Source organism: Danio rerio, chromosome 6 (assembly GCF_049306965.1).
Source record: "Danio rerio strain Tuebingen ecotype United States chromosome 6, GRCz12tu, whole genome shotgun sequence".
Classification (NCBI taxonomy): domain Eukaryota; kingdom Metazoa; phylum Chordata; class Actinopteri; order Cypriniformes; family Danionidae; genus Danio; species Danio rerio.
In genome coordinates, this window is record NC_133181.1 from 7,177,501 (window position 1) to 7,188,461 (window position 10,961).

General features: G+C 36.3%; 1 protein-coding gene across 20 annotated transcripts in view; it reads right to left on the minus strand.

Moving 5' to 3' along the window:
- ccdc88aa (coiled-coil domain containing 88Aa) overlaps nucleotides 1–10,961 on the minus strand; it is a 177,440-nt gene extending 166,479 nt beyond the window's left edge. For 15 of the 20 annotated variants that reach the window (XR_012407589.1, XR_012407588.1, XR_012407593.1 and 12 more), the window contains exons 1-3: nucleotides 10,085–10,961; nucleotides 8,154–8,254; nucleotides 3,613–3,718 (exon numbers count right to left, since the gene is read on the minus strand). Coding sequence is in view for 11 of the 20 variants with exons in the window: in XM_068218279.2 (XP_068074380.2) it covers nucleotides 3,613–3,718; nucleotides 8,154–8,254; nucleotides 10,085–10,144 (267 nt within the window). In the remaining 9 variants the exon portion in view is untranslated. Of the gene's footprint in view, nucleotides 1–2,018; nucleotides 2,240–3,612; nucleotides 3,719–3,802; nucleotides 4,139–8,153; nucleotides 8,255–10,084 lie in introns of those variants that run through there. The other 5 variants (XR_012407594.1, XM_073953593.1, XM_073953591.1 and 2 more) reach the window with 3 other exon arrangements.

Consider the following 10,961-nt stretch of genomic DNA (forward strand, 5'->3'; position numbering starts at 1 on the left):
TTTACATATTTATATATATTTATTTACTATGTTTATCTATTATTATTTTACGTTTGCATGTACAGTATTATTTGTATATTATATCGTTAATTGTTATTTGTTGGGCCGAATTTGTAAGTCATTGTGTTTGAACATTTAAAAACAATAAAGTTATTAAAAATTAAGTAAATAAAACTATAATCTAAATTACACGTGTCAAATCCAGTTCCTGGAGGGCCGCAGCTCTGCATCATTTAGTTTCAACCCTAATTTAACACACCTGATCAAACTAATTGAGTCCTTCCGGCTTGTTTGAAACAGCTACATACTACAGCTAATGCCGCAGTCACACTAGAGTTTAAGCATGCAAAATTCTGTTGTACGGCACTGCGAGAAGAGGCAAGATTAAACAAGATGATTTGACTTTTAACAAAAGCGAGCGATTGGTCCATGTTTTAAATTTCTGTCCAGAGAGGTCATGTTTTGATCTTTAATTGGTCTCACGCAATTACATCATGCAATTTTGCATGTCAAATTTCACCAAGTTTGAATTTTCCAACGCAACAAACTGCGAAACTTGACGCACGACCTTGTGTTTCCAGTCTGACGAATTTGCATGCGTATGAATGGAAGTCTATGGGGAGAAAAGTGCAGTGTGACCGCAGGAACTGGATTTGACACCTGTGACCTACTGTTTTACTGTTTTCCGAGGAGTCTAACAGTATTCAAGTATATACAGTAATTGAATACGTGAAGTTTAATACTAAACTAATTTCGAGAGAAGCTTGTGCTCATGTGCTAATCATCGTGCTAATCACGATCTTCCAATCAAAGGACCCTAAGTTTCTATATATATCCTCATTTGCTTTCTACAACTATCTTCGTCAGGAAGAAACCCCCCTCCTCCCCTTCTTCCACCTTTATCCAGAATGGGAGGCACGCCGGCCCAGTGACTAGCACTGTTGCCGCACAGCAATAATACGTATTTCTGTATTTCTGTGCGGAGTTTGCATGTTCTTCCCATGTCTGCGTGTGTTTCCAGCAGGTTCCCCGGTTTCCTTCCACCATCCAAATATGCTCTATATTATAGAAAAAATAAACCTAAGTCTCTTTTCCTAGATGTCTTGTTTTTAGAAAGTTCACCTTAGCCTCAGCTGCAGGGGAGTTTTGAGATCGTCCTGAGCTCAATCTCCCCTCGCCCCCGCAAAAGGGAGGGAGCCCTGGACTCGAGGATCCTTTGAGCTCGGGGCTCTATCCAGGGCAGCATGCCAAACAAGCTTTTTATAAATCATGAACTAAATGTGAACTCTTGAATCAAATATAAAATAATGCTGAATACTGTAGTCTTCATTCTATAAACAATTCAATAACATTTATCGTTATTCATTTAATTTAATTATCGCTATTATTAATCAAAGCTACAAACAGCACAATATCTTATGCCTGAATGCTTTTAAGATCCTCACAGTCACAGGCCTAAAAACAAGCAAATAATTAATTATAATCCAGACTTAACATTGCAGATTCTTCGATATGATTATTGTGAATGATCAGTGACAATAAATTGTGCAGCCCTATTACAAGGCCATGATTTAAAGGGATAGTTCACACAAAAATAAAAATTTACTCACTATTTACTCTTGCTCAGGTGGTTTCAGATGTTTATGAACTTAAGAAAGTTTACTAAAAGGGAAAATTCTGTCATTTACTCACCCTTAATTAGTTTCAAATTATGAGTTTCTTTCTTCTGTTTTAAACATGAAAGAAGATAATTTGAAAAATATTGGAAAACTCTAACCATTGACTTCTGTACTCATTCCCCTACTAATAGTTACAGATTGTATTAATATATTAATTTGTGTTTAAAAGAAGAAAGAAGCTAATAAATAAGTAAAGAGTGAGTAAATGGTGACAGAATTGTCATCTTTGGGTGAACTATCCCTTTAAGAGACCAATGAAAAACCAGTGAAAATTGAGCAACAGGAAATAATTCAGTTATTTGGCTTGTCTGTGTTTTATGGCACTTTCATTACTCTGACCGCTTTAGCCGGCCGCCACCATGACAGAACAGGTCTCACGGGATGTAAAATGGGTCATTTTCCAGCTTTGCTCTGGGCCATTGCTGTTTCCTAGCTACTGATTACACAGATGTTGGCTTGGCATGCTGATATCTAGGGCAGTCTGTATGAGAGGGGCTTGTAGGTCTGGTGGCGAGAATATTTCCACATGGACAGATGTGCAGGATGTGGGACCGGGCTCTCTGTAAGGGGCAGCGAATGGCAGGAACTTTAGGGAATGATTTCAGATCATGCAATTCTACCTCAGTTAAAAATGAGCAGAATCAAGTCAAATTGATTTCAACTTTTGGATGCAGCAAAAACATATATGATTTTTTTCTGTCAAATTTATGACAAAGTATTAGTACACAGAAAAATCATTTGAGTAAAATCTACTCAGTTTAGTCCCTCTCTAAAATGAGTTAATGTTACTCAAGCTAATGAGACAATGAAAGGATTAATTAAGTGATGATTGAGCACTGATGATGAGCACCTGCTGTTATTTAGCAGAAACACAGAAAAGTAACACAAAACTACAACTGACTTCAGTCATCTTAAATGAAATCAGCTGAAATATTATAAATTGAATCTCTCAAAATCTCAGCAGTGGATCATCTCATCCAATAAGCAACTCCATAAACAGCAACTTTACTTATTTTAACCAGTTTACCTTTTTATAAAGAGGGACCAAATACTCTCTGAACTGAGTAAATTATACTCAGAGGATTTTGCTGTTTATTAATTTAGCTTAAACCAAAAACACTAAACCAATTACACCAACACATCCCATTATAACACTTTAATGAAAGCAAAAATTAAATCTGACTGGCACTAAAACATTGGTTATAAGAATACCTATCTTTTTCAGCAGCGTTGGTTCTGAAAATATTTTTTCATCTGGCTTTTTTTTTTTTTAAAGTTTGTGTTAAAGAGTTATACATCATGAATTAAACCAAAACAACCAGCTTTTAAAAGCAAAAAAAAAAAAATCTCTTTCTCTTTCTCTCTCTCTCTCTCTCTCTCTCTCTCTCTCTCTATATATATATATATATACATATACACAACAGTTCTGTCTGTTTCTCGAATCTGATTGGCTGATAGCCGTGCGAAATTCTGCAATATCAGAACTCCTACAGCCTCTTTACCCTTTGTGTATTACTCCGCCCACATACACCCAGCAAAAAGCAGACACTACAGATCTAAAGTTTAAAAGATGCTTTTAACAGTTTTAACAGCTGTTTAACTGTCAGCTTATGATTTGAATCCAAGGCGGAAGAAAGTAGTTCCTCATACAAAAGGGTTTTTGAGACTCTCCATGTTTGATTAGGTTTTTATATACACAATTATGCTGTCAAACTGTTATATAAACGCAATATCACACTCGTAGCAGTGCCATATGGCTGTATATCGGCACTAGTGGGGGCACTAAGGCACTTGGCCTGCGGCCTCGTGCCAACGCACGCCTTCCACCAGTGCCGATATATAGCCATATCGCACTGCTACGAGTGTGATATTGCTCATATATATGGTAACATATATGGCAATGTTCTGTTTTTAAACTTTGCAAATGTCTTACCTGGTAGTATGATTTAATATGGTACATGAGCACAGACAGGTTTTGAGCTCTTTGGCCGATGTCATTGTTTACTTTGTTTAAACCTTGAACAGTTCCTTCAGGATTTCTGCGAAAAAAAGACAAACATAATCTTGTAACACAAAATCAGCAAGAAACGTCATGTTTCTGAAAACCTGTTTAGCATATTAACCTGCACTAAAGGGCATGAGTAATAATAGCAACAAAACACAGTCTGCTCATTCATTCTGCCTGTTTTTCTCCACATGACTTCATTCCTCAACTAGCCAGCAACACAGCAGACACAAACAGAAAAAAAGCAGCAGAATTGAGCTCAGGTCAAGCTTTGAGAGTTATTTCAGCGCTTCAGAATCCAAACACTGACACAGTGACCTAATACGCTGCTGTCCCATCATGCACTTCTGTCTGGGATCTGCTTCGTCGCACCATTAAAAAAAAAAAGTACACAATCCAAGTCTAATCCATCTCCTCCCTGAATCCATGGGATTACAGTGTCCAGCTTACAACTAAAATAAACTCTTTACTACCTCAGCATCATATTTTGCTTTAAAAATACGAGGTCACAGCATTAACTATCATTTATATGGCACTTTATATACATGACAACCTGTAAATGAGACTGAAATTAAATTTGTGGCAAAAACAGCCCATCCAAGTGCTGTCCAGCTGAACAGACTCACTACAAAGTGGTCGTTCATTGGCATGACAAAGCATACAGTGTTTTGGGTCTCCTGCATGCAATGAGTCATTTAAAAGCCAAAACACATGCCGTCTGGAGCCAGCAACTGCCCAATATTACACGCAAACGATGCAGTATGGGGTCTGGAATGGGAGCACTCGTATTGATCTCATGCAGAAACCCTGTGAACTGAAAAGTCACTGAGAGAACCCTTTCAACTACATGCCCCTGAGCAGCGCACTTAACTAAGAGTCCAATTGCACTGGATGAGTAATTCAAGGCTCAATCGCTAATTAAATGTGTGCCAGGGTTATTAGAGTTAACCAATCCAAAAAACAAAAACGCTTTAATAGGTGGTTCATTCTGCTGTGGCGACCCCTGATTAATAAAGGGACTAAGCCTTTTATGCAAATGTTTTGTATATGCACTGATAACATTCATCAGGGGTCGCCACAGCTGAATGAACCGCCAACTTATACCGCCAGAGTATTTTTTTACACAGCAGATGCCCTTCCAGCTGCAACCCAGAACTGGGAAACATCCATACACACTCATACACTATGGACAATTTAGTTTATTCAATTCATCTGTACCACAGGTCTTTGGACTGTGGTGGAAACCGGAGCACCCGGATAAAACCCACGCCAACACGGGGACAACATGCAAACTCCACACAAAAATTTCAACTGATCCAGCCAGAACTCAAACCAGCGACATTCTTGTTGTGAGGCGACAGTGCTAACCACTGAGCCACTGTGTCACCTTGCCCAGATAATATCTAAAATAAAACGATTACAGGTGAAGCAGTGGCGCAGTAGGTAGTGCTGTCACCTCACAGCAAGAAGGTCGCTGGTTCGAGCCTCGGCGTGTGGTGTTTCTGTGTGGAGTTTGCATGTTCTCCCTGCGTTCGCGTGGGTTTTCTCTGGGTGCTCTGGTTTCACCCACAGTCCAAAGACATGTAGTACAGATGAATTGGGTAGGCCAAATTGTCCGTAGTGTGTGTGTGTGTGTAAATGTGTGTGTGGATGTTTCCCAGAGATGAGTTGCAGCTGGAAGGGCATCCGTAGCATAAAAACTTGCTGGATAAGTTGGTGGTTCATTTTGCGGTGGCGACCCCAGATTAATAAAGGGACAAAGCCGACAAGAATATGAATGAATAAAACGATTACAAATTCTTCTTGCTGCAGTTGTTAAGTGCATCACATGCAGATGGTTAAAAACTGAACCTCCATCATATAATGCCTGGATTTAAAAAGTGTGGGAACTGTATGACAAAAATAACAAACCTATTCGCTACTTCAAATCGCACCTTTCCTATGGAGCTGTGTAATTCCTTTACTGGTCGCATGAAATTAAAATAAAGTTTTTTAGATGTTATCATCAGAATTGTTAGCTTTTAGGATATCTATAAGCTAGTGCGCATCAAAACAGTGGCTAAATTCACATTTAGAAGATATAAACTGATGCAAACATGTAAAGCTTGTAGTCGGTCACTTCTGGCTATATGGAGCAACGATTTGTCTTCACGTCACCATCAAATCATAATTAATTAAATGCTCTCTAGTGTCTGACAAGCCCCGCCCACTTCAATATGCTTCTCGTTAGCTTTTCACTTGATTTGCTTGAGCTCAATCGGTCCTAATGGCAGAGCGGTGGTTAAACAAAACACTATTGGCTGTTTTTAAAAGGGGGAGGAGCTACTATATGTCCCACCCTCTCATCGTGTTCCAGTTGAGATTATGTCAAACATCTAATAAAAATGCACATTTTAAAGCACTTCACGGGACCATTAATACTTTAATAATAATAATCTCTATCATCACCAGAACTCCTTCTTCTCATCACATCACCCCGTCTTGCAGCAGCTTCATTGGTTACCTGTTCATTTTTTAATTGACTTTAAAATCTTGAAGTTAACATTCAAAGCCATCCACAATCTCGCCCCTCCGTATTTGTCTTCCCTCATCCACATTTCTGTTCCTTCTCTGCGATCTTCTTCCTCCCTCCACTTGTCTGTTCCCTCGTCTCATCTTTCAACTATGGGCAACAGAGCATTTAGCTGCTCTGCTCCGCGGCTTTGGAACTTCTTACCACCTGCCACCAGAAACATTGACTCCCTCACACTATTCAAATCAAAACTCAAAACCCACTTATTTAAGATGGCCTTTAATACTTAATTTTATCTGCACTATTGTGTATATTTTATTATTTCTCTTGTTGTTTTATTACTCTTGTTGATTGTATGGTGTCCTTGAGTCGCTAAAAGGCGCCTTTAAATAAAATGTATTATTATTATTATGAGCTCTACTGTTCAAGCTCATTTTATCCACCTTATACATATTTTGATTTATCTTTTTATTAGATTTTATTAGACTTTTTTATTTATGGATGTTTCTGATTTTATTTTCCACACACACATACACACACACACACACACACACACACACACACATATATATATATATATGTCCCTTTAAGTCCCTTTAAGGCACATCAAATTCTCCAAAACTCTTTGCCAAGCTTACGATTAAATTTAATATTAGGAATCACCAATAAAATTAAACAACAACTTTTGTTTCATTTCTAAACGTCTAAATTATTCAAAATCTGCAGAAACTCACATCTGGCCCAAGTCCCTCCCCCAGAGTATCGTCAGTCTATAGCGATCGATGATTGGCTCCTGTACTAGAAGGCAGGGCTTTATTCACCATATTGATAGTTACACTTTTCCCCATTCAAAAAGATATGAGTGACAAGTCTTGTGTATTCAGCTTTTTCTTTTCGGCTTAGTCCCTTTATTAATCTGGGGTCGCTACAACGAAATGAACCGCCAATTTATCCAGCATATGTTTTACGCAGCGGATGCCCTTTCAGCTGCAACCCATCTCTGGGAAACATCATACACACTTATTCATACTCATACACTACAAACAATTTAGCCTACCCAGTTCACCTACACCGCATGTCTTTGGACTGTGAGGGAAACCGGAGCACACGGAGGAAACCCACACGAACGCGAGGAGAACATGCAAACTCCACACAGAAAAGCCAACTGACCCAGCCAAGGCTCGAACCAGCAACCTAGTTGCTGAGGCGACAACAATACCTACTGCGCCACCGCATTGCCCACATTCAAATTACTAAAACTAAAATTAATGTAAAATTTAAACAAAACAACAAAATCTGAAGTTAAAAACTAATTTAAACTATTATTAAAAATTAAAAGAATAATTTAATGATAATATAATGACAAAAATATAATTTGATGTATGTTTAAAAGTGTGTCTTTGGAATTAATATATATATATATATATATATATATATATATATATATATATATATATATATATATATATATATATATATATATATATATATATAATAGAAGTCTTTTTTTATGTTCACCAAGACTACATTTATATTTATATTTATTTATTTTAACAAAAACCGAGCAATTCAACAAAACTGTGAATTATTTTGTTTATTATATTATTCATATTTATTTATATTATATTATTTTTCAGGTAATTTTAATACAAAGCTCAATCTTTGCACATAATTACTCCAGAAATCATTCTAACATGCTGATTTTGTGCTTAAGACATATTTCTCATGAACATTAAAGTTGACAATTTTGTGCTGTTTAGTATCTTTGTCTTTGCTATCATCTTTGATCAATTCAAATTTTTCTAACTAACTAAATAAAAGTATTTCCAACTTCTGAATGTCTTCTGAAATAAAACCTTTAGATAAATAAAACCTCAAACACATTAAAACGGAATGCTTACTGTGCTGATTGAAGTGCTTAGATAAAATAACTGTGTGCAGATGGACATGTACTTACATCTGATTCATGACTTTGTTCAGGAATATGCCATCTATTAATTCAGTGTATTCAGAGAGCACGTTCCCCTCTTTGTCACCTAGTTGTCCTAATGTCTTAACCTTCAAAACACAAACATAATGGTTGGTTAACACAGTGCACCGAAGTCATGAAGTATTGTACAGCAGCAGAGGATCATTCCCCACACAACATCACTTTTGAGAATGGGAAATTTAGTGAGACAATGTATAAATATGTGCACTTCTATACACAATGGAGGAGGATTTAGGCTAACAACAACACTATATAATATATTTTTAGATTATAGGCCAAGGACTAAATGGTCTGATGCAGCTTCAAATGCTTTTTCCACATAAACTAGAATGTGTACATATTATTTGATGATCCATAAATAATTTAATTAAATAATTTTACCATTGCTTCTATCCTAGGTTGTATCCATTTGTCAGCAAAGCATTTTAAACAATTTTAATGTCATGACAAAATTATTATTTTATATCTTTTAATAAGTATATAGGTCAAAAAAGTTATGTTGTTTCATTTTCCATTAAGCATATCTGTACATAACCTTACTCCATCCACATTTTGACACTTTCACAAATGCTGTTATTAACATATACACTCTACTTGCATTTAATATGCTATATACATTAAATATTTTATTTCATGCAAATTTAATTTGATGAACACTTAAATAGGATATCTTGTCTTTGACCCAGAATGTGAATATTATATAGAAATTTCATAATGCATTCAGCTGTCTTATTTAGAGCACGTTGGGTTAGGGCTGGTCGATTAATCGAAAAATAATCGAAATCGACTTTCAGAAACTATAATCAATCCAATTTTTCCAAGTTAATTTCTTCAATTACTTTCCCTACCACGTGTGGACTATAGTCTACAGTACAAACAATCATTATACAATAACTTGCCTAATTACCCTAACCTGCCTAGTTAACCTAGTTAAGTCTTTAAATGTCACTTTAAGCTGTATAGAAGTGTCTCGAAAAATATCTAGTCAATATCTAGTCATTTTAAAGATAAAATAAATCAGTTATTAGAAATGAGTTATTAAAACTATTATGATTAGAAATGTGTTGAAAAAAAATCTCTCTGTTAAACAGAAATTGGGGAAAAAATAAACAGGGGGGCTAATAATTCAGGGGGTTTAATCATTCTGACTTCAACTATATAGTTAGATAGTTAGATAGTTAGATAGATAGATAGATAGATAGATAGATAGATAGATAGATAGATAGATAGCCCTGTGTTAGGGATTATGTAGCCTATTTGGTAAATTTTCAATCAAAACAAATAAGAAAATGTGTTATTCTGACAAATTGTCATATTTTAGTAAAAATGACAGCATTTTCATTTGAAAAAGTCACCACAACTTTACAAATAATAATAATAAAAACGTAATAATCTAGTGAGAGCAAGACAACTGTTCAAGTGGTAACTAAAAGCGATAGTTCACCCACAAATGTCATAATTTACTCATCCTGTACTTGTTCCAACCCTCTGTTAAACACAAAACAAGACAATTTAAAGAAAGCTGGAAACCTGTAACCACCGACTTTCATAGTATCTGCTTTTCCTACTATGGATGTCAACGGCTACCATCTTTCAACTTTCTTCAAAATATCTCCTTTTGTGTTCACTTGAGGAATAAAAAAATCTGTTTTTCCACCACTTGAAGACGAGTAAATACGGAGTATATTATTTATTTTTAAACTTCCCCTTAAAATTTTCCATAGCTGTGTTTTTGTGTGACATTCAACAAAACAGAAACAAATTGTCATTAGTCAAACTAGTTATGAAACCTCTATCTGAGCTTCCGCTGTTTAGATAGCTCGAATACTGACACATTTAAGTTAACATATATGCTGCATCATTTCTCCCAATACAAAACATATAAAACTGCAACTTACCCAGGTGACAAGAGAGCTGCTCATGAACTGCTCTAATATGACAGGAATCTCGCCCTCCATATTAATAATAGAGAGATTTACTAGTCAGAAACACTCGGAGGAAACAAATAAAGCCATATAAATCCAGAACCGATGGTTTATCCCTCTCCACAGACAGCTGAGCAGAGCAAATGTAGCTGCATCATTGAACAGAACAAAAAATCTGCAATTCACAGCGACGCGACGCAGGATTTCATAAGCATGTATTTCATTCCTCGTCAGCAAACTGGCATCTGTTCTGAGATTAAAAATAAACGCAAAATGTTGCTGTTTAAATGGTTCTTCGGGACTGCAGCATCATCAACAGGACCTGTTCGGACATCACGCCGAAAAACTGCAGTGAGGGTGTTCACTGGTCCACCATTTACTGTAACGCTACGTGAAGTTACAAAGTAAACATCAGCGGCAAACAGCAACAAAGTAACGCGGTGTTGATAACTAAATTCAGCAGCAAGACATGTAGTGAGTAAAAGCTGTTCTGAAGGAAATTAAAAGTAGGTCTATGTCTGAAGTGGAAAAGTTTTGTCGTATTGGTGCTTGTCATTTTCTCTCCCCAGCAGCATCTGTCTGATGGCAGTAATTCCATCATGTCAACAGTGGTTTAGTACATCTCTGACCTTAATCTGTTACCATAACAACAGCCGTCAACCCCCAATCACCACCAGTTAAAATATTATAACAGGCTTATTGAGTTTAATCTCCAGGTCTGTGCTTTAACTCGTCAAATTACTAACGAACTTGTCAAATAATTTTTTATTTAAACTTTAAGCTATTTACAGAATATTTTTATTTGTAAGGAAATAAATAGTTTCCCGTGTTAACATCTCATGATTCAGAC